Source organism: Microtus pennsylvanicus, chromosome 10 (assembly GCF_037038515.1).
Source record: "Microtus pennsylvanicus isolate mMicPen1 chromosome 10, mMicPen1.hap1, whole genome shotgun sequence".
NCBI lineage: Eukaryota > Metazoa > Chordata > Mammalia > Rodentia > Cricetidae > Microtus > Microtus pennsylvanicus.
Window position 1 is genome coordinate 31,143,368 of NC_134588.1, and position 23,940 is coordinate 31,167,307.

General features: G+C 49.6%; 1 protein-coding gene across 7 annotated transcripts; it reads left to right on the forward strand.

Moving 5' to 3' along the window:
- The first annotated feature begins 4,363 nt into the window (after positions 1-4,363).
- Tmem9 (transmembrane protein 9) lies at positions 4,364-22,395 on the forward strand. Of its 7 annotated transcripts, none has more exons than XM_075988081.1 (6): positions 4,364-4,385; positions 4,921-5,031; positions 6,033-6,124; positions 11,616-11,724; positions 14,526-14,657; positions 21,426-22,395. In XM_075988081.1, exons 2-6 carry the CDS (start codon positions 4,957-4,959, stop codon positions 21,576-21,578), a joined length of 561 nt encoding a protein of 186 aa, XP_075844196.1. In that variant the 5' UTR covers positions 4,364-4,385; positions 4,921-4,956; the 3' UTR covers positions 21,579-22,395. The 7 variants fall into 7 exon arrangements, with proteins under 7 accessions (XP_075844196.1, XP_075844194.1, XP_075844198.1 ...); XM_075988079.1 differs by lacking the exon at positions 4,364-4,385 and adding an exon at positions 4,408-4,501; XM_075988083.1 differs by lacking the exon at positions 4,364-4,385 and adding an exon at positions 4,408-4,501 and having other exon boundaries at positions 4,921-5,022.
- Positions 22,396-23,940: the final 1,545 nt, after the last annotated feature.

Sequence of the window (23,940 nt, forward strand, 5' to 3'; positions counted from 1 at the left end):
GTTTGTTTATTACTTAACCAATGAAATCAACAGATTGATATATGACACTCCCACATCACACAATGGAGTTTTTCTTAGGTTGGATGCATCACAAGGGCCTAAACGCAGAAGCAAATGTGGGAAGCCAGCTCTCCATGCAACCAGATGTTATGGGGCAACAACAATAACAAAACTGTAAACCAATGCTACTCTTGTTCCTCAGATTATTGTGAGTGTGCAATTTGAAAGAAATATTTGTGATTTTTCTCTTTTAGTTTTGAGAGTGAAAATATAGCTAGAACCTTCACGGTCTCTAGAGTCCTAAATAATTTTAAAGAGTGTAAGAGGATGTGAGATACAATGTTTAAAAACTACTGTTCCAAACAACTCTCCACAGAGGGAGACTGAGGCCCTGTGGGTAGTGATTCAGCAGGAGTCCCTTCGAGTAGAAACAGACTTTGTGAATCTGATTCCATGGACTTAGTATAGCGGCACTCTTGCTTTCTGTCATGAGCTAATATGCAAACCAAAAATCAAAATATTTGGCTTGGGTAAGAAAATTGGAACCCCAAAGTAAGCAGTTGTCTCACACTTCTATACTCTACACCCATGTGCACATGTGCAGAGGTGGGAGCTGAGCCAAGAAAATGCAGTGGACAAGGAAACATTGACCTAAGGCCATGAGCATCATGAGGCCTGGTGCATGACTGCTAGGAGAGTGCACAGCTGAAATGCACGTGTGTGTGTGTGTGTGTGTGTGTGTGTGTGTGTGTGTTATGTACGATGCTCTGTATGCATACACAATAGACTGGAGGGTCCGTAGCATTTATTAAACTTTGAGCAGAATTTATCTCAAGATTTTCATAATTAAGATGATTATTTCTTTTGTAAAAATCACCTTAGTGGCTGGGTGGTTTTGGCACACATCTTTAATTCCAGCTCTCAGGAGGCAGAGGCAGAGGCAGAGGCAGGGGGATCTCTGTGAGTTCGAGCCCAACCTAGTCTATAAGAACTAGTTCCAGGACAGGCTCTGAAGCAACACGGAGAAACTCTGTCTTGAAAAACAAAACAAAACAAAAAAGTAAGGTTTTAACTTTAACATAGTAAAACTAGTATAACAAAAACAGTTATCAAGTACGAATTACAGTTACACTATCCAGTCCATTTGTATTTGGCAAAATTAGAGAAAATACTCTATTATCTATTATATCTTTGTGAGTCCAAAATTTTATATTTAATTTATCTTTTATCATAACTAAGGAAAACTTTAAGTCTAATTATTTAGTGTTAAACTCCATCAAAGATCCCAGAAGGGTATAATATTATCTAATGATAAGGACATCTATAACAATGGCCCATGTTGGGGGATAGATGCTGCATTTACCTAATTATTCTTTATAAATAAAAAATCGGGAGTCAGATATTGGGATAAGAGCCTGAATGATCAGAGAAGTGGCAGAAAACACAGACTATTTCTGTTCTTCCGTTCAAAAGGACTGAGATCCTAAGCCCCACCCTACTACTTCCTGTCTCTCTATCTGTCCTCAGACCTCCAAAACCTCTATGGTTAATTTTGGTGAGCTAGGAGCTCCACCCTCTGATTCAAAGCAAACTTTATTGTCAGAATGTGATCAAAATATCACACAACAAGCAGGACACTGCTACCGCTAAAGAACTTTCATTTATGCGAGGCATCCATCTCAGTGCCCGCCGTCCATATGTTCCTGGAAGATAAGTTCTCAGTAACCCTGACTAAGCCGCCCCCACCCGAAACTGTATAGCCTCGCCATGGCTATCTGCTTGCTGGTTATGATATGACTAACTCCTGTTTTTGTTTCTGTAACTTGCTACTCAGATACCCAAAGGTTGTTTCGAGTTGCCCTAACCACTTACCTTGGCAGAACAGAACAGTTTTTACTTGCTTACGTAGATACTGAGGGTCTTCTTGTGGTTTTTCCCTTTAAAAGTCCTTCCCCATATCCCTCCTGCATGGCAACCTCAAATTTGGCTCAGAGATTGTTTGTCCTGTTAGCAGTTAAATCAGTAAATCTTTTAATTATAATTGGATTGAGTCTATGGTCTTTTCTCCAAGGGTCACAAACTCCTTAACAACACCTCTGCCCTTACATCTCAGCATTCCAGTTTCTCAGATGCTTGATAAATCCTGCTTTGGTTAGAGACAATCCATCTACTTAGGGTATCTGAGCGTGGGGCACCATCCATATCGAGGATCACGGCCCCCATGCACCTGACCCGCCATCAGTGGACAGAATGGCATCTTCATATAGCAGGTGGATCAGAGACTACTGTGTCCCCAGTTATTAACCTTTTGGACATCACACACATGGCTGACATCCGTCTGTTGGGCTTTATCCTCTATTTGTGTTGGATGATCCTGTGGTGTGGCTCAGGTGTGGTTGTTAACATCATCTTCGGGAGGTCATCATCTCCTTGGAGCCTGAGACCATGGGGCACTGGACAAATAAGCTTGGCTGGGTATAGGAGGGAAAATAGGGGCGTATAGCTGATGCTGGTGAGAGACCCACAGTTCAGAGGCGATGACAACCATCAGGTCCCTACCTAGGAGCACAACAGTAGGGGCAGGGGTGGGAAGAACACAGACCCTCTGTTCTAGCATGGATTCCAAACCTAGCTTATACTGGCAAACCTCTTCAAGGTTGCTAGGGTGAAAACAGGTGCAAGAAGACCCGTGCTGAGCCATTTACTTTCTTACTGCAAGCATTTCCACCTGTGTGCACCACCCTGCACCTTACCTCCTCTGCCTTTACTGTTGCTGTGGTAACAAAATGCCAACACAAGTGTTTTTCATCTCTGTAGGTCTTACGTCCGGCATGTATGACAGTGAACTAAAATCAAGGTATATATCTATGGGGCTTCTAGACATCTACTGAAGGCCACTTTTTTGCTTTTTTTAAGGCACCCACATCCCTTTTCTTGAAACTCTTTCCTCTGCCTTCAAAGGCAGCAACAGACCATCAGACACACGGCCACATTTTTCTTGACCACAGTCAGGAAAAAAACTCCTCTCTTAAGGCCTGATTAGATTGGGCTGGCTTGAACAGTCCAATGTACTCTCTCAATATACTCTCTAGATCCTAATGGCCTCAATTTGTATCACATCTGCAAAGTCCTTTTGCTAGATAAGATAACACGGCCACAGGTCCTGGCAGTAGCACGCGGACCTTTGATAGCGGTGCTGGTATTCTTATCACACACCGCCAGCTCAGAGAGCCCCTTGCCACCTTCAAAGCTTCGCCAACAGCCTGGGCTCCCCTGGCTCTTGGTCTAAGTTTCCAGTAGCTTTTGTATTCTTTCCTCAACAAAGCTCTTACTATCCTAAATTGTAATGGCTGGTTGACCGTTTTCTTTGTAAGACATATCAAGTTCTACAAGAGCAGCGTCAAGGTGTGCCTTCCCCCTCCCCCTAAACAGCCGCAGTGTCTAGTACCTGACACAATAGTGCTCCGATAACACACCAGGGAAACTCTTCTGTGGTTTTTAATACTAAATTACACTTTGTCTGCATGACTATTCCTCCTGCTGGGAGCCCCAGTCCATCAAAGCTGAAGGGACTACCAGCTAAAGAAACTGGTATCCAGAAAGAGTAGGTGTAACACAGGTACTGAGTTCCATGAACGTCCCCGGCCAAAGCTCGGATGTCCTCTCCGTAGTGGCCCTGGGCTCAGATGATTCCACTTCCCTTCACAGTTTGTAAGAAGCTCGTATCTGTCCTTCTGCAGCCTGTAACCTATCCCTCCTCCCAGCCCCGGGCTTGTACACTTTGTCTCAATTTGCCAAGCCTTTAGAAGCAGTGTAGAATAATGAGGCACAGCCCCCTCCAGCCCCATACCTATTACTAATCCTGTTTTATTCTCCTTAGGTTTTTTTTTTTTGGTTTTTTTTTTTGTTTTTTTGTTTTTTTGGTTTTTCGAGACAGGGTTTCTCTGTAGCTTTGGAGCCTGTCCTAGAACTCCCTTTGTAGACCAGGCTGGCCTCGAACTCACAGAGATCCACCTGCCTCTGCCTCCCAAGGGCTTCCTTGGGTTGTTTTTGCGTGCAGGAATAGGGACTGTCCCTTGAATTCCCTGTTTAAAAAAAAATATGGCTCTTTAAATATTTTCAGACTGTGAATTACCACAATCGTACTTGATCTTGCTTTTAAATCGTTATTGTTGTGACTAGTTTCATTTCTAAGTTGCTTTCGCTAAAACAGGAAGAGAGTATAACACTAGGAAGAACAAAGTCTTTAAGAGGAGTTTGGCAGGACCCGCCAGGAGAAATCCTCGGTTCTCTGTAGGAAAGGTAGACAGTCCCTTTTCTTGTTAGGTCTTGGTAGAGAAATGCCTTCCTCTCCCTAGAGTGGGAGCCTCCCGGACCAGGCGAAGGTGGGTCTTGTTGTCTTGACGACTAGTGAGGTTGCGCTGAGCGGCAGCTCTGACAGCCAATAGAAACTGGAGGGGTGGGGCCTGCTGGTCCGTGGCTGCTGCGGCGGAGCGTGCAGGTTGGTGGACCGGGCATTGGGGGAGGGGTGCGGGGGGTCGCTGGAACACTGGGGGTTCCCAGCCGCCCCAAATCCTTAGGCAGGGTGTGCGGTGCCCTTGGCGGTCCGAATCGGGGCTTCAGGTTGGGCCCTATCGTCGCTACGGGGGCAGTGGAGGCAGAGAGGTGGGAGGAGGAGAGGCGAGGGTCTGAGCGGGGCCTGGTGACAGGATCTGGGGGCTCCGCGCAGCTGCAACCCCAGAAGACTCCTTCTGCTAACGCACGGGAAGCTTCTGAGAGCTGGACTTTAGAGCTGGCCCAGGAATCCTGGAATTCGGCCCCCTTCCCTATTCCAGCAAAGCTGTAATGGGACCGAGGGTGCTGGCTGTCTTGTGACCACCTTCCCTTCTTCCGACTCCATGTTTCTTTTTAATCCCCCAGGCATCTAGTCTTGCTGGCTCAACAAGCCTGATAAGCATGAAGCTGCTGTGTCTGGTGGCTGCGGTGGGGTGCTTGTTGGTACCCCCAGCTCAAGCCAACAAGGTGAGGGAGGTGAGCCAGCAGCATCTCGTTGCTTTAGCCCCTAGCCCCGGGCCTGCGAGACTGCCACCAAAGTAGCCGCAGCGCCACCCTTGCCCCTCACCCACCCGAGGACCTTACTTGAAAGCTCCTACCTGGGGCGAGCTGCAGGCCTTCCTAAGGGTGTAGGGAGCACAGGGTTCGGGGCAGACTGCATAGGTTTCAGACCAAACTGGCCCTCCGCGGAATGTCCCACCGGCAAGAAAGTTTGTTTAGAGAAGTTTCCCAAGTTCTCCATGTCTTCCTTTGCCCTAAGTAAAAACAGCTGTAGCAGAATCTGCCGCTCAGTTTGGGGATAATCAAATCACGTAATGTTGTAAAATGCTCTGAGTGTAAAGGCTTTTGCTTTAAACCTGACCCAGCTTCGTGCTGGTCTCCTGAGACTGCTCCCGTTCCTTAGGGGTAGGGGACCAGCAGCAGGGGTTAGATGCTCTGTGGCGGCTCTGTGGCTTGGATTCTGAGGCTCACTAAGACCCTGAAGTGAGCGTGAGTGGCGGCAGGCCTTGCTTCTTTCCTTTAAGGAATTCCTGGAGGGGGCCTTTTCACGGTAACATCCCGTCTTTTTTATTCACCCGTTCCCCAGTCTAACCCAGGGAGTTAAGACAAAATTGGGAGAAAATCTGGCCACCCACCCCACCGGACAGAAATCCACAAGTGTGGGTCCCAGGGTTGAAGTCTGCCCTTGGCTTGCTGTGTGCCCTGCACACAAGCACACCACTCTCTGAATGGCAGCCTCGGGCAGCTTCTGTTTCTTTTGCTACCAGAGAGGTTCCTATCCTGAGGACCCTGTGATGGGACAGCCTTCCTGTAGATCCAGTCCTCAGTGAGCTGCGGATGGGAACATTCAAAAGCATACATACCTCACAGAACAGGACACAACATGAAAATGTGCTAGCATGGCTAGAATCTGAACCCAGGCAGGCATCTTTCCTTGCTAGTTTACTTTCTTTCTTTCTTTCTTTTTTAAATTCCAGAGCTCAGAAGATATCCGGTGCAAATGTATCTGTCCACCGTATAGAAACATCAGTGGGCACATTTACAACCAGAATGTGTCTCAGAAGGACTGGTAAGACATTGCAAATGACTGGCTCCATCGCCTGGTTGAAATTGCCAGGGCTTTCTAGACTTCCTAGTCTACAGATAAATTGCCTGTGTCTGTGGAGAGCCTACCAAGTTATATTTTGTCCTTAACTATTTGATAACAAAAACCGGGTATCTTGAATTCCAGTCAAGGGAGTTGAATTTCGTTGTTTTGCTTTAAGCCTTTAAATTGGGGCATGACGAAGGGCAGTAGAGAATGGGAGAGGCAGAGGTATGCAGTGTGTACCATTTGGTGCTTTCGCAAAGCTGTTACCCATATTCTGTGCTAGTTTGATAGCAACCTTGTAAGGTGAATGGAATAGATTATTGTTCTCATTTTGCCACTGCATAGACTTAGATCCAAACAAAGATCTTACATTATGTTCCTTGTGTCTGTGGTCTTGAATTCATTTCTTAGCCCTTTACTTAAAAAAAAAAAACCTGCAAATAACCAAAACTTTATTCAGGTAGAGAAGACCAGTGAAAGGAGGTATAGATACGGTGTTCTAGAAGGAATAGCTTGAGGAGCTATTATCTCCCTGAAAAGGGAGAGAGACCTAGGCATTCGGTGGATGTTCCAAGAGAGGGAAACAGCTGCCATGCCAGGAAGAAAGGGGTGTTTGGGGTTGGAACTGGGAAGGCTTGGGGTGGTCGCAGAGTGCAGAAGTAAGGATTGGAACCAGAAAGGCTTAGGATGGTCGCATACATAGTGTAGAGGGAAGGACTGGAACCAGAAGGATGGGGGTGGTCTCATAGTATAGAGGGAAGGCCAGTGGATGGAAGCTTCAGGGAAATAGACCTCAGTGTGAGTGAAGGAAACATTTTCAGTACTGGTAGTTTTAGGGTGGGAAGCTTCATCCTTGAAGACGTCAGACACACATGGGATAAGGTCCAGGCATAGGCATTGAATGGGATGGGTCAAGGCTGCTGCTACGTGGACATCAAGGATTGCTAGGTGAGCCTTGAGAAAATACGCAGTCCTGGTACTATCCTGCCAGGATTTTGATTCAGCAAATATGGTAGTGTCCGTCAGAAGAGTAACTTTGCTTGGAGTCCTTGAGGTGCCCATGATGCCATTGTCCAGAGCACACCTGAGAGTTTCCAGACAGAAGCAGCTGGATTCTCTGAGACATCATCTATGTGGATGGACGGACTCTGCTTCCGTCTTTCTGGACCCAGCCTAGCTTTGCCACTTGTTAACCATGTTTCAGGTTGCTTAATCCCCACTATGCTTTGATGTACTTTTTAAATTCTCATTTAATTATGTATTTATATATGAGTGGATGTGTTTGCCTACTTGTATGTCTGGTCACTGTGTGCATGCAGTTCCTGTGAAGGCCAAAAGAGGGCATCCAATCCCTTGGAAGGAGCCTTATAGGAAGTTTTGATTAGTGGTGCTGGGATCAAACCCAGGTCCTCTAGAAGAAAAGAGCAGGCAGTGCTCTTAACCACTGAGCCCTCTCTCCAGCCAAATATTGATTTCCTTGAGTAAAGTGTGGTAATACTTTGAGTGTGAAGAGTGTGTGTTTATGTGAATTTATATAGCCCTTAGAGTGATACCTGAACATACTAAGTGCTATATAAATGTTAGCTGATGTTAATAATAAAATAATAATAATATCATCCCTTCCTAGAGTTAGTCAAATGTATGCTGAAGCCCTGGAAAGTGTGGCCCCCTTTTGAAGCACTAGTCTAATTTTTTGTGCTTTGTTGACCTGGTGCTACTAAAATAATGGAGGTCTGGGAGGGACCCCAACGGTTTCCTGTCATCAGCAAAGACACTACACCGACCCCACTTCCTTCATGCATGCAAATTCTGCTACTGCAAATTTTAGCAACACTGTCTTGGGGTTTTAAGGTGTCCTGGAAACCCAAGCTTGCTTTCCCAGAGAATGGGGTCCAGCCTAAACCTTTCCAGCTATAGTTTATCCTCCCCTTTAGGGGCAGACTCCGGAGCTGTCTGCTGAGCAGTCTCCCGTGAAGGATCTTAGGTCAGAGCAGTTCCATACAGATGTTAGGATGTTAGGTAGAAGCTGAAGCTTGGCCGTGAGACCCCAGGGTTTTAGGGCCTGAGAGCAATCACACATTAACTCAGCGTCCCTTGGTGGAGTGGGGATTGACACTGTTCCTGGCATCTTAGTGGTAGGGCTAGAACTAGAGATCTCTTTGAGTCTTCAGCTCCTATGTCTCATGGGTTACCTGCTGGTGTTTAGATTGAGGCCAGCACCCAGTGTCACAGCTGTATATTCCTGTGTTGCTGGCATTATGCCATGTAGTGTTGAAAGTCTATAATCAGAGGCATGTAAAAAGGCCCTCTTGGCTTTGTTAAATGTTGCAGCGACAAGTCCCAAGGTTGGCTTGTTAAAGTAGGATCCTTCTACACACACGATCTGTTCAGGAAACACAAGCTTTGTGAGGTGTGAAATCAGAACCGCACTGACAGAGAGGCTCTGCAAACCCTTCCTTATCTTCCACCTGCCTCCTACGCGGGATTTCTAGTGCTACCCAATAGGGCACAGCTGGAAAGACACCAATCAAGCTTAGCTTCTCTAATCAATGAAGAAACTGAGGCCAGAGAGGTTAAGATATTACAGTCTAAGTAGAAGAGTGGAGAATTACACCCAGCTTGTCTTCCTCTTTCCCTTTCTTCCCCCAGTGTTCCCTACCCAGCCCCAAGAAGGTAAATGAAAGTCTTTCTTAGGGAAACAAAAAGTATGTAGGATTTCAGTGATTCTCTAGGGAACCAGAAAGGACAGAAATATTTCACTTTCTTATACTGTTCCCTGTACCCTCCTGAAGTGTATTTTCCTGGGTACCAAGATCACAAATTGAAGAGCAAAAGACCTTGGACTCCTAGGAGCTTTCACAGAGCCCATGGTAGCCATAGAGTAGTAGCCCTTCTGACCCAGAGTCCTGTGTAACTCAGGAAGGAAGGCCCAAAAAGCTTAATTTGCTGGAGAAGGGAAGGCAACATTCACTCTGGGCAGGAATGATGAGAGATTAATGTTTAGTGTTTGTTTGTTTGCTTTAGTTTTTATAGACAGTCTCACATAGCTCAGGACAGCCTTGAACTCAAGATGCCCTGGCCTTCTTTTCTGAGCACTGGGATTACAGGTGTGCACCACCAAGTCTGGCTCATAGTGACCAATGGTCTTGTCTGTCTGCAGGTGATGCCCAGAGAAAGCAACATGCAGGGCCTAGAAGTAGTACCTTGCAGTACAGCAAAGAGGCACCTATTCCTGCTGTAGGGGATAGAGTGTTAGAGATGTTTCCCAGAGGTGGAACCAGGTCCTCGGAGGTCTAGAGAACTGATGGGGACCACATACTGGACTTGAGGAGAAGCAGAGACTCTGAAAGACTTTCCATTCTTTTGTCAGTGAACGGTCTTGCATACTCTTGGTGCCTCCCATAAACCCAGCCTGACAACTTGGACTATCAGGCCTGATTGTATTCAGGAAGTCATGTATGACTTCTCCAGAACTTTCATTAGTGCTAGAGGAACCTTTCTAAAGTGACTTGGGTCTCCATGTTTTTACCCCAATGTCCTACAAGAAAGGACAGGGGACACACAGTGGCAGGCGGACTAACTACCCACTATACCACGATGCCTGGTTCACCTCTTTGAACCTCGGAGGAGCTTATTTTCTTCCCAGTGATAGTAGTTTTCCTTTGGGGGTCTTTTGGTTAGAAATCTGCGGATCCCAGAAATCTGGGAATGAGACCCAACTCACAGACTGGCTCGAGGCCGGCTGAGACTGAGTCAACCACAGGTGGTGGCCAAAGCCTCACAAGCATGGTGGGGCTGCCACCTTTGCTGTCCCTGGATTGTTTCCCTCATTTCAATGCAAAACCTGCCTACATTGCTCAGGAGCACCGCTGGTGACAGTGGGTGCTAGGGGCTCACCCTCAGCATGTGGTGGGTTTGGCACTCACTCATTGAGCCCTGGCTAGCACCATGCTCAACACAAGGGATATGGAGACGTGTAGATAGACTTGTTTTCATGGGACTTCAGCATCCACTGGGTGGAATAGTACAGATCAAGGGTTAGGAGCTGTGTGGTGGGGATGAGGCAGGGGAACTGGCAGTGTGAGTGGGAGGTCAGGCCTTCGGGCTGAATCATCTGTGTGGAAAAGGATATGCATGGACCACACAGTCCACGCTTCGTGTGACTCTTCTGAGTACAGTCACAGGTCAGCCTGGCTCTAAGGTGGGGTGGGAAGAGTGGCAGATTGGGCTGCGGGTAGGGCCTGAGAGAGGTTGTAAAGCCCTGATGGAACAGTTTGTTTGCCTAGGCCTTGGATGAGCTAGGGAGGCACCGGTTGGTTTTAAGTTGAGGATGATGTGACAGGAGACCCATTTTAGTATGGTCACTTGGTACTGTCACTTGGCTGTTGGAGAAGGGAGCTTACTTGTTGGTTCCCAGCCACCCAGCTAGCTTAGACCCGAAATAATCACACAGAAACTGTATTAATTAAATCACTGCCTGACCCATTAACTCTAGCTTCTTATTGACTAATCTCTTACATATTAATTTAACACATTTCTATTATTCTGTGTATTGCCACGTGACAGTGGCTTACTGGCTAAAGTTCCCAGTGCCTGTCTCCTGCAGCTCCATCACTTCTCTCTGACTCCGCCTCCTTTCTCCCAGCATTCAGTTTAGTTTTCCCTGCCTAGTTCTGTTTTTCCCTGCCATAGGCTCAAAGCAGTTCTTTATTCATTAACCAATAAAAGCAACACATAGACAGAAGGACCTCTCACACTACTTGGCCACCATGGGAAGGTAGTTCTAGGCAGGGCCAAAGAGCTGGACTTTGCCAGGGGAAGATCATGAGCGCTTCAGCTGAGGTGTGCCAGTGGGAGGGAACAGAGAAGATGGATTTTAGACATTTTAGGAAGAAAATCATGGGTATGTGGTGGCTTTATAGGTGAAGAATAAGTATTGTCGCAGAGGACTCCCAGGTTTGACTTGGCTGGCAGAAGAGGTGCTAGAAGTTTCTTGTCTGCTATCCCTGTCTCGGAAGTGTGTGTCCCATAGCCAGTGTGCAAGACTGAGGACCAGGGGCAGAGTGCACAGATGTGCATTTATTGTTCCTCTAGGGCAGTCAGGTGGTGATCACAGCCATCAGTGGACCTAAGGAGTACAGTTATGATAGCATAGAAGCCCTGGTCAGAGATTCAGATTGGAGACCCATGAGTTGAGTGCAACCTGCTGGAACAGATGCAGCCTCCAGGGAAGCCAGCACAAGAGGAGAAGGCAGCTGAGGGTGAGGCTTTAGGAACACCGAGGTGTATGGTGCTAGCACAGAGATTTGCTGGTCAGTGGCCAGGAAGGAGGCAGTTGGCTGGGAAAGAGGTTCTGCCCTTCTTGGGAGAACCTACCTACAGGCTTTTCTACCTCTTCAGCACCCTGTCACCTGCTTGCTGGACCCCAAGGCGTGAGACCCTTCAGCAGCCCTGTCTGTTTGTGTTTCAGCAACTGCCTGCATGTGGTGGAGCCCATGCCGGTGCCTGGCCACGATGTGGAAGCCTACTGCCTGCTCTGCGAGTGCAGATACGAGGAACGGAGCACCACCACCATCAAGGTACTGCCGGGTTTGGGGACTGCATACATGTGCCCTGTCCCATGTCTTTTGTTAACATTCCAAAGCCAATATGCGGATGTGGGGTCCGAGTCCTACACCTTTGGGTGGGCCTGAGAGAATGGGCTTCCTGACGTCTCTGCAATGGCTCCTGTGTGGTGAGAAATGAGAACTCATAGCTGCTTGAGACTCCATATTTCCTGTAGAGAGAGGACGCTGGTCCATCTCTGGGTGCCTGGCTATCTGGATTTGATGCACCATGCTGGGAGTTGAAGTGGACTCCTAGGGAGCTTGCAGGTGATTGAAGATGACGTCACCTTCCTAGAGACAGCTTCCATGACTACGTGATGCACTGGGCATCACACTCTACTCTTCTGATTTTTCCTGAACCTCATCCTTGTTAACCATCTGGGTAAATTGAAGACGATAGACACGGCCAGGGACTGAAGAAGGATGTACAAAGCCCTTGTCCATCCTTCTGCCGCTAGGCAGGACTCATCAGACCTTGTCTAGAGATCACAAAGCCAGCCCTTTTAGGCTTGTCCTCTGACAAGTCAAGAAATAACATCAGAAATAACTTATTAGTTCAAAGAAACCAAATCCTCCCTTGGGCTCTTGCTTTTGTGAGCGTTTAAAAGGAAGGTAGTCTTCACATGGCCCTCCTACCTGTCTTTTCTGGACTGGAACTCCCTATACTGCTACCCCCATCATTTACATAGCAAATGGCTGTCTGCCCTCCCCTGGCCCTGTCAGCCTGTGCAGGTTCACCCTCCTGCGCCAGCTCCCTGGTTCTGAACTTCCTTTATAGGTGCCACCCTCTAGAGACCATCTAGATGCCCAGTTCAGAGCCCAGTGTCAGCTCCTCCCTGCATGGAACCATCTGAGCACAAACTCCCAACCCCTCTCATTTCTCTCTACCTAGGAGCCCCAAACACTTGCGTCATCTGCCTTCTTGCCCCATCTTGGGTACAGGCAGCAGTTCAGAGTGTCCACCTTGTTAAAGGGACCTGAACACAGCAACTGCTGCCCCAGTTCAGGAGAGAGTGAATCCAGTTGAACTTGGCTTCTGATGAAGCTAAAGAGTCTAAGATTTGCCGTTTTCTGTGTGTAATCCATATGCGTGTGGAGGTCAGGGGTAAACTTTGGGTGTCTTCCTCAGTGACTTTCTGCCTTGTCTTTTGAGACAGAACCCGGATCTTACCAGTTCAGGTGATGAACTGGCCAGCAAGCCCTGTCTCTCCTCCCCAGCACCGAGCACATAGGCACACATCATCACACATGGTTTTTTGTTTGTTTAAATGCCGGTTCTGGGAATTAAACTGGTGTCCTCAAGCATATGCAGCAAGCACTTGACTGACTGAGCTGTCTTCCCAGCCCCCATAGTGGGTTGCTTGGTTTTCAAACACCTTTTTTACAGTAAGGGACATCACTGGGATTAGAAACCAGCAATAACTAGGCATTTTAGCAGGGAGAAAAGGCTTTTGAGGTGGAGTCAGCAAAGCCAGGTCTGAGTTTCATCTCTACCATTGACTTGTGGTCCTGGGTGAGTTCTTTGGCCTTGTTCCCATATGGTGATCACAGCCACGCAGGGCCAATTCAGGCCGAGGGAAGGTGCTTCTGTGGCCCTGATAACTGAGGGGTTAGTGACTCAGCAGAGAGTATGAGTGCTGGATGTCATGTAGGGGCCCCACTAAAATGCATCAAATACCCATACTTCACACTGAATTCTTAGTCTGATTGAATCTGCCCTTTAATTTATTTTTTTTTTTTTTTTTTTTTTTTTTTTTTTTGGTTTTTCGAGACAGGGTTTCTCTGTGGCTTTGGAGCCTGTCCTGGAACTAGCTCTGTAGACCAGGCTGGTCTCGAACTCACAGAGATCCGCCTGCCTCTGCCTCCCGAGTGCTGGGATTAAAGGCGTGCCCTTTAATTTTTTTAATTCAATTTTTAAGTCTTTAAGACTGATGGTGGTGATGCACACCTTTAATGCCAACACTCTGGAGGCAGAGGAAGACAGATCTCTGTGAGTTTTAGGCCAGCCTGGTCTACAGAGTGAGTTCCAGGACAGCCAGAGCTACATAGAGAAACCCTGTCTCAGAAAACAAACAAAATTATGTTTTGGGGTACACACATCACAGAACATATTTGGAGGTCATAGAACAACTTATGAGAGTCAGTTCTTTTCACCACGTAGGTCCCAGAGATCAAACTCAGTCACCCAGCTTGGTGGCAGGCACCTTTATCTGCTAAGCCATCTTGCTGGCCTGGATCTGTCCTTTCCATAAGACACAGTTACTCTAGCTTAGGAGGCTCCATATGTGGGAGGTGGGTGAAGTCGTCACCTTAAGATGCCTTTCCCACCCTTGGCCCTCAGGATGCAGCCTCTTGCTGTCCTCCCATCCCTGCATCATGATGCTCTATGCATGGACCAGCACACCCTCAGGACACAGGCTGCTCCATTCCCATCTTGCCCAGCCTGAGATCCTTGCTCTAGCTTCTCGTGAGTCTGCTCCTTTATATAGATTCTCCTATAGCCGACTGACCTTTGCTTCTCACTTGGGAGCTTCTTGGGTGTCCAGCAGCAGTCCTGTCATCATGGTACCTACTGGAATGTTCCTTGTCATAGAACCGTCTTGGGCTAGCATAGAGCCTGTGGCATGGGCCATTTCTCCTTCCTTCCAGTCCCATATCACTTCGTAGTACCAGTGTCTAACTTGATGATCACCCACAGCCAACATGGATAAAAGACTAGAAATGGGGTCCTGATCGGATGCTGGATCACAGAGTAAGGCTGGTCTCTATTTTAGGTCATCATTGTCATCTACCTGTCTGTGGTGGGGGCGCTCTTACTCTACATGGCCTTCCTGATGTTGGTGGACCCCTTGATTCGAAAGCCAGATGCTTACACTGAGCAGCTGCACAATGAAGAGGAAAATGAGGTAACCATGGCCCTGGGCTCCCACCATGTAGGTTACTAGGCTAAGCCTTAAAGTAGGGGTGCCCCTCCTCCCCGCCCCTGTCATCTTTGGTTGCTTTTCCCCGTCTATTTTCCCATGCTTCACCCAGATACAACAGCAAATCTCCCTTTGCCCTTCCAGACGTAGATGGTGCCCTCAACTTCCCGGGCACCTGGTCAGTACATGGTGTCACTAGGCTGGGGCGAAGAGGGTGGTCCACCCGGGGCCTATGACATGTAGGTGCATGTGCTATGCTGCCTACTCCAATCGGTGACAGTATACAGGGACTTGGAGGCGGTAGTTTTATTCTTTTGTTCAGGGATTCTACAAACATCTGTCAAGTGCTTGCTTACTTCAAAGCTTGGCCCTGAGGGCTGAAGGCAGAGACAGCATCTCAGAAGCTAGAGGGGCCATGTGGGTGATACTCCAGCACCTCCAGGTACAAATGCAGAATTTAGATTTCTGGAGTGATGGCAAGCAGAACTGGCCAGGAAGTCCAGCCAGATTAATGAAGGCCGTAAATGCCAGAATAGAGGGTAGTAAAGGATTTTGCCTTTCTATGGTAAGGAAACGGGAACCACTGCATCAGGTTGCCTATATACCCGAGGGAAAGTGTCCTTGCGCTCTGCCCCTGAGGCCTCATTGCTGGAAGATACTACACCCTGTCTGAGAATGGGGATTTGGTACAGGAACCTAGATGTGTCCCAGTGAGCACACAGTGGGAATGTGCCTCAGCCATGTCAGCTGACACGTGGGAGAGTTCCTCACAGAAACTGGAAGGTGACTGGCTAGCTTAAAGAAGAAAGAAAAGGCAGAACGTGCCTGCTGCCTTCAGATGCTCGCCCAGGGAATGGCAGAGCTGCAGATTGGACCATGCCGGCCCTTACACAGTTGAGTGAGAGAGAGAAGCACTCCCTTTAATGAGTTGTGGATCAGGAGAGGTGACCAGGCCTAGGCCAAGCTGTACTAGGCAACTGCAGTTTTAGAGATTTTAAAGTTCTGGATTGGAGACAAGAAAAAGCAAGTTCAAATCCAGAGTGCGGACCCTGAGACTATGGGTCTGTGTGCAGCTTCCCAGGTGGTAGGGTCTGGACCAGACCACGAGGATAAGGATGAGGATGAGGACAGTAAGTAGGCACTGGGAGCTTGCCACTCCCACCAGCCTCCTGCTGGCATGGATTTGACCAAAGGTGGAGCAGAGGTGAGAAGTCTCACCTCCCTGGAGGTGGGGCTAGGGAGGTGGTGGGGCTTGGGAGGTGGTGGCCCTGACAGTTGGGTGGTCTGTGCTTGGGAGGAAGGCTTGCTTGCCTACCCAGTTATTAATGTAGAGTAATAGCAGCTCTGATAGGAGAGAGCATCACTAATAAACATAGGGCGATTAGGGGTAATGTGGTAATTGCAGTCCTGGCCGGGGAATAATTGAGAGATGCAGCCGATGATTACACAGCTTGCGCCATGATTCCCTAGGAATGTGTGGCTCTTGGGCATGGCCTTGCTGTGTCTCCTGCCATCCTAGATATGGAGCCAGGGAAGGGTAGCTTGCCGTCTCTGCGTCTGAGCCTAGGCTTCCCCTTGTCCAAGAGACCTAGGTGCTCCTCTCTTGGAGCCTGTCTGTGGAGAGCCCTGAGGATGTGGTCAGGTCCCAGGAACAGGACCTGAATCACAGTAGAGGCTTCTGCCTGCAGGTCTGGCCTGGTGGGAAGGAATTTCTAAGGAGGATTGCTACCTAGCTATAAAGGGCTGCAGAGAACTGTCACTGCAGACTGAAGGCAGAGTTTACGAACTCATTTCCCATCTGTAGAGCACAGGCAGGAGGACACCCCTCGTCTCCCACCCAAGGCTTCTAAGGGTCATAGAACATTGTATTTCATTTCTTGGCCACTCTGACCTGAAGTCAACTTGCTCTCATTGGTCCAACTCACGGGGATTGGGGTGGGATGGGTGTGCAGGATCAATTTCAGGATGAGCACCCTCAAAGTGGGCCAGGAAATACAGTGTTCTTATTACATGTCATCCCTGCTCCATCCCCTGCCTTCCTGTCATCTGCATAGTGTCCAGGCCCCTGCCCCATCCCCTGCCTTCCTGTCATCCCGCATAGTGTCCAGGCCCCTGCCCCATCCCCTGCCTTCCTATCATCCCGCATAGTGTCCAGGCCCAGGTGCCTATGGCTCAGCAGCTCCCATCCTCTCCTGCTGTGTTCTGAAATCCTGCAGGTGGTACTGTGCTAAGATCTACTAAGACTTTTAGCCTGTCCACCGGCTTCAGCCCCAAGATAGCCAAAACCAGTTGGCTGGGCCAGGGCCACAAAGGCAGGCAGTTAAGATGATCTTGTGGGGTGACAGTCTTTGGTGAAAGTAGGTACTTTGGGAAAATCCTCTTTAAGGTTTAGCAAAAGAGGCCATCTTTAGTAAAAAGAGGTCCCTGTTAGGAGGGAAGGCTTCCAGCAGAGTGGGGCTTTGCCTACAACTCAGAAGACTGATGGGAGAGGGGGAGTACTACGCCTTGTCAGGGAGGGTGGTGGGCCCTGAGCTGGAAATGGCCATGGGTGCCTGGGCGGGGATGGTGGGGGACAGTCTATTGTTTCTGCAGTCAGTGCACATGAGGAAAGTCCCCATGGTCACCTTCTGAGTGACTACAGCCATGACTCTGGGCTAATTCCTGGCCCAGACAGTGTTTCCTTAAGGAGAAGGCCTCTCCTGATCCAGAGAAAGAAAAAGTAGAAAAAAGAGAAAATTGAAGTGAGCCCTGGGGGTTCCTTGAAAGGTCACACGAGCTTATACAGCCAGTGGCTTTGGAAAGAACAGTGTCCTGGCCTCAGGGACTTCCCTTCCCCTCTCCCAAGAGCCTGGGGCCCAGGCAGAGGTGAGATTTGGTAGCCAGAGTGTTTGTCAAGATTGGGGGCTCCTTGGCTCCATCACCCCACTGATTGTAGGTAGGAGCTGGAAGCCTGGCAAAGAAAGGGAGGCGTCCCCCCACGGGGCACCTCGGTCCTCAGGAGATAAAAGCCTGCTGTGCTCCCTTTGAAAGCGCTGGCGGAGCCTCAGTGGGCCTGGCTGCTGGGTGCTGCCTCCCTGGATTCCAGCGGCATTAGGCCTAATCCCTGGGCTCAGACGCCCTTTGAAAGGAGGAAGCCAGTATGTTTGTGGGGACAGAAACGGCAACAGAGCTGTTTTAGATGTACAGAAGGCCCCCTTTGAAGAGAGAGAAGGAAGGGTTTCTCTGAGGCGCTAGCTGTCTCCCCACTCTCCCCTGAGCTCTGACAGGGTCTTCAAAGTTCTCACCCCAGTGGGGGCCGTGGATTGAGTCAGTTCTAAGATCTGTGGGAGGGGGTGTACGTGGAAGCCAGAAAAACAAGGATGGTGGGAACTAAGGGTGTGGAGGTCTAGACAAAGGGAAGCCAGGGCTTCTGAAGAATGGCCCGTCTTCCTGTTTGTGGATGGTTGTGCAGTGGGAGCTGAGAACCCTGGGCCCCCCGGGGTCTAGAAGACACTGGTGCAGGCTGCTCAGATGGTTCCTCCCTCTGATAACAGACTAGGAAGGTGTGCCATTCAGTGGACTCTTCTAGAACGTCTTGTGGTTGGGTAGTCCTAGTGGGGTCCCGGCTCTGCCACTCCCTGTCCTTGCTACAGATCTCAGGGAGTAGTTTCCTAAACCTAGAGTAGACACAGTAGCTCTTACCTCGGTGTCAGTGCTGGGATCAGGCCCTGGACGCTTTGGTGGGCCCTGGAACACTCTCACCCCGTCACTTGCAGCCATGAGTCTCTGAGCTGACTCGGGGCTGAGTTGTGCCTGGTCCTTTGGTTGTCCATATGATTTCCGCTTGGGGAAAGCCAGCCTAGGACAGACGCTACTGAGTCCTAAGACAGTAAATACGGGGATAATACAGATATGTGTGCAAGTTGAAACAGGGTCCCATGCAATCATGCGACCTCGGGTGGCAAGGTTCTTCAGAGTCTCAGTTGCTTTGTGTGTAAGATGGAGGTGGCATTAACTGTTTGCCAGCAGATGAGCCTAGGAGTGAGCCCTGTGAAGTGCCTGGGAAAGATCCTGGTATATGGTGGCCTATGCTTGTCAGGGTCTCGTTGGTCTGGTTACCTGGGGACCTTTAGGGAATCATTCCTATCCATGTACCACTGTGGGAGGGGCTCCATCCACCTGCCCGTAACTGTCCCCTGCCTCCCTGCAGTCCTCAGACCCAGCCCTGCAGGGAGAAAGATTAGGGGGATGACTTCCTTGCCTTGCCCCCCACCCACCTCCTCCCACCCACCTGCCAACTTTACTGCTGAACAGGCAGGGGTGAGGCTCTCCGTTGGGAACAGATGTGGATGCTCTAATACCTTTTGATCAGACTATTAGCCATGGAGACATGGAGCCTCTCAATAGCAGTTTTCTGCCACTTGGGAATTGTTGGCTAAGACGTTGTATGCACTCACAAGTGGAGCTGTGGTAAAGCCACGGTGAGGCGTGTAACACGCTCCCTCCATGCCCTGCTCTGGCTCTCCCCTGGCTCCCATTTCCTCAGACAACCCAAGAGTGGCGCCACTGCCTCCCACCCACTCCACTCTGCCCCAGATGCCCATAGTCCTGCCCTCCCAGCTTCACATCCCGGCACTCAATTGCCAGAGGCCTCCAGAGCAACGCTGGTCCTAGAATGAACAAGAGTAGGACTGGGAGGAAAGCAGCCCCTCAGGCCCTCAGTGCCCACCGCAACCCCACACCCGTGCTAAGACTATTCCGAGCCAAGCTGTGTTCCTACGGCCACTCAGGCAGCGCAGGCAGCCTGGAGAGGAGCAGAGTCTGAAGTTAGCCATGGTGACTCTTCAGAAGCAGCCCGGCTACAGTCGTCTGCTGCTTTAACTCCTTCCCTGCCCCCTTTGCTGGCAGGTCCCCTCAAATGCTGGTGGATCCCTGAACCAGCGTTTGAGACTCTCGCACTGACCTGGAATGTTTACTCTCTCCAAATGCTGACCGAGTTTCTGCATTCATTGTGTGACTGCGACAGCCATCTTGTATGTAGAGAGATTGGTTCTGAGAGGTGACTCACCTAAGGTTATGTGTCTGGTAGGGGTCCGAGCCAGGTTTGTTTAAGTCAACACCCCTGTGCTGAACTCCCAGAGAGAAGGCCCCTTGAGCCCCCTTCTGTGCTTGCCAGTTCACTTGACATATGGGTCTCGCTGTGACATGCACCTCCACTAGTCACGTATGGTATTCAAGCACATTAGGGGTCTGTGAAACATGACTAGAGCTTTTGTTTGGATTTGCTTTTTGGTTTGGTATGTTGCTAGAAATTGTACCTGCAACCTCACAAATGCTCAGCAAGTGCTTTATTTACTACCCAGACCCATCCCTAGTTCTTTAAACACGGGTTATCCTGTGTTATCTCACTAAGTTGTCCCTACTGGTCATAAACTTGCTAGCCTCCTGCTTCTGCTTCCTAGGTAACTGGGATTACAGGTCTGGGCCTTACCTGGCCTGACAATGATACCCCGCACAGGGTCTTGGTCAGGGGTTCCCAGGGGACTATCTCTAAGTCACTTAGAAACAAGTGAGCTCAAGACAAATCGCCCAGCAGCGTGCTTCAAGGATAAGACGGTTCTAGCCCCCTTGCCAGCCACCTCTCTCTCTGCACTGCCTTCCTGCTCCGCCCTGCTCTCCAGCCTGGCAGCCGTGTGGCGACAGAAGCTATGCCAGCTTGGGGCATTAGAAGCAAAGTTGCATTTACTGGGCGGCTCTGGGCTTAGAGGGGTGCACTAATCCTTTAAGAGATATGTGGCAGGAGATGAGAGGCGGGGAGAGCTAAAGAGGAAATCCCCATGGGCTGTGGGCCTGGCCCTCGGCTCTAATTCTCCCCCAAAGATCAGCTTCGGGTCCTGCAGGAAATGCATGGGCTCTGGAGCTTCAGAGGCAGAGGAGTAGTAATTATGGGAAGATTGACGACAGCAGTGAAGTGGGTCTGGGAGCAAAGGGGAAGGGGGAACAGGGAGACGGGCTAAGAAGGAGCGGGGCTGCCAAGCAGGCCATGGTCACAACAGCCCTGGCATGGAAACACTGGTCTTCAGCCCCAAATTCCCACCCCTACCAGGCTTTGAATGTTGGCCCATCTTCTCTTTCCCAGGAGGAGCTAGGTGTATGTGTGTGTACATGTGTGTATGTGCATGCGTGTATGTGTGTGTTTTTGTGTCCATCCGTCCATCCAACTATTCTCTCCAAGAGATCCTGCAGCTGCGATCTGTGCTGTCTCCTTAACGGGCCCCCCTTCCTGGAAAAGAGGGAGCCGTCTCAGGATAGCCAGGCCCTGGTCCCTGGCCTTCCCGTGTTCCCTAGACAGTAGGACAGGTAGGGGAGTTACATAGCCTAGTCTACCAGCCCTGTGCATTTGGGCACATAGCACTGAAGCCTTGGCCTGTATAAGTGAGGTCTTGTAACCAATACCAAGTACTTCTGAGACTTTGGAGTGAGCCTACGGGTTTAAGATGGGACCTAGACTTGAGCCAGCCCTGCTGGGACAGCTAGAGCCCCAGAAAATGCTCCTTCTGATTCTTGAAGACACTAAAGCTTTTCTGGTCACACACACACTGTTAAGGTCTGCAGATGACAAGGGATGGCCCTCGTGAAGCCCACAGCACTTGTGGAATTCAGACTTTAGAGGTGCTCATGGGGCACTTGGTTCTATCCCAGCCTTTAAAGATCCAGGGCTCGGACCTATCCCTCCTCATGCCAGATCAGTCTTCCTTTCTCTTCCCGCTGCAGGATGCACGCTCCATGGCAGCAGCAGCTGCGTCCATTGCAGGACCCCGAGCAAACACTGTCCTGGAGCGAGTGGAAGGCGCTCAGCAGCGATGGAAGCTGCAGGTGCAGGAGCAGAGGAAGACAGTCTTCGACCGGCACAAGATGCTCAGTTAGATGACCGGCATGTTTGTATCAGGGAGCCAGGTCATGGCTGCCAGCTTCTGGGGCTGGACAGAGCAAGTGACCAGTTCCCTTCCTTCATTCCACTCTCCCTGGGTCTTCCCTTCAAAAGCCCCTGGCATCTGTCCTTCTCCCTCTCCAGCAGTACACTCAACTGTTATGACTAGGGAATGTGGCTGGGTCTCTGGTCCCTAGTATCTCTCTAGGTCTCTGGGGTGGAGAGGTGGGAAGGCAAGGCAGAAGGAACAGAGACGTATGACATCACCACAAGACTGGGGAGAATTCATCCCTCCTTGTTCTGTCTTCTCCGTTCCTCCCAGCTCCTCGTCTCGGGGAATCTTTCTGCCCTTTGGGAGATAGAACTGTGTCATTAAGAACTCTGGATACCCAGGGTGCTGTGGTCCTCATTCCCACTTCCTCCGGTGCCAGTACTTTAGCTCCTACTTGGCCTGGACCCAGCCTCAGGAACTGTTCTGGTGCCACTGAGAACCCACCTGGAAGCCTCCTTCCCTCTCCTTGGCTCCTGGTCCACCAATGCATGGCAGTGCCCAGGCATGCCAGCATACTCAGCGACTGTCACCTTCCTCACGTCTCAGGAGGCCATGCAGCCTCCCATCTCTTCCCAGTGACTGCGGCTGCAGAGCCATCAAGTTGAACCACATGACAGGGAGCTGAGCAGAAGGGGACTGGAATGCCATGGCTCCTGTCCTGGGATGGCCTCTTGTCTCTGGATTTTATTGTACCATGCATGGAGAGAAATGTTTGTCTTTCTGTTGTCTGTAAATCAAGGAAGCCATTAAACTGTTAATTTCTCAAATACTCTAGATTTCAAAGGAGATGAGGAGTCGTAGAATGTATGTTGCAAGTGATCCGGTTAGGTGTACTGTCCCATATAGGGGACAGAGCATTGTGTAGGCAGGTTCAGGCAGAGGCAGGGTAGACTCTGTCACCTTCTAGGGTGTACACCTGTACGTGTGCATACCACAAGGAGCCCCACAAGGAGACATGGCCCCTGGAAGTTGTGTTTGCTCCACCTTTGAAACATCACAGTACCTGCCTGATGACACTCTTACCCTATCGATACACTGAATGGTGTTCCTTGCAAAATGTCCTCAAGCGAAACCCAGATAGGGGAAGGACTAAGAGGGTGGTCAAGAAAAGTGTGCCTGCTGGGCGTTGGTGGTGCACGCCTTTAATCCCAGCACTCAGGAGGCAGAAGCAGGCGGATCTCTGTGAGTTCGAGACCAGCCTGGTCTGTAAGAGCTAGTTCCAGGACAGGCTCCAAAGCTACACAGAGAAACTCTGTCTCAAAAAAACAAAAACAAAAAAACAAACCAACAAAAAAAATTAAGAAAAGTGTGCCCTCGCTGAAAGAGTCAGCGGCTTCCAGAGTGGTCACTCAGTAGAGTCCATTGTGGTTCAGCCCAGACCCAAATGGGCATGGTGGGAGGAGTCAAAGACACAAGCCCAAAGCAACACCTGTAAGGAGCAGTCTTTTGGATTGGAGCTGCTGACCTTCAGGGTTGTCCCTACACATGGAGATGTCTATGAAGCCTTTGGTTCTGACAGAGGGCTGAAGATGAGCTCAGTGTAAGTTGGGAGCTTCAGTTTGCAAAGACTTTTGTGCTGAGTCCTCAGGGCTGGGAAGGGGTGGGGCATGCGGATGGGGCTTCTAAAAGGTACAGAGAGTGGATATGGAATCAGTGAGCTGATTATGGGATCCTGAGCAGGCACCCTTAACTGGCATGGAGTCCCACACAGGGCTGACAGGAGGGACATGATCGTGAACACAGGACTGGCTCAGGCCCAGTGCAGATTACATCCCTGCTGCTCGTTAGCCCCTCCTAGGGCTCATCGCTGATTAGGAATCTTCAGAACGTGATGTGCTTATTTCATAAAAGAAGCCGATGGCTGCATTTATTTGCCAGTAACTCATCTGGAGTCTGGAATTGCTAGACCTCTCCTTTGCAGCCCCTCGGCCGGGGAAAGACCATGAGCGCTGTCTGTGAGTCCTCGGTAAATCCTGCAGACATCTGCCCAGACTCCGGTGGTTTTAGGGGTTTGTTGTGAAGCAAACTCCTGATGCTAACCAGAAATCAGCCTCAGCTTAAGTCCAAGTATAGGAAAATTTATAAGATTAGAAACGTGTCCACTGAATAAGGTTTCAATGTAACCAAACATCTAACTGTATCAGAATTTCACATTTAAACACAAACAAAGCTGATTTGCAGACATGGATTCCAGAGTGCCTCTCATTGGCGGCAACCCCCTGCCTCCAGAGGAGAGACTGTGTAACCAAGATGGGAAAGGACCTGAAAAAGCATTCTCCACTGTATCTCGTATGATGGGAAGTGAG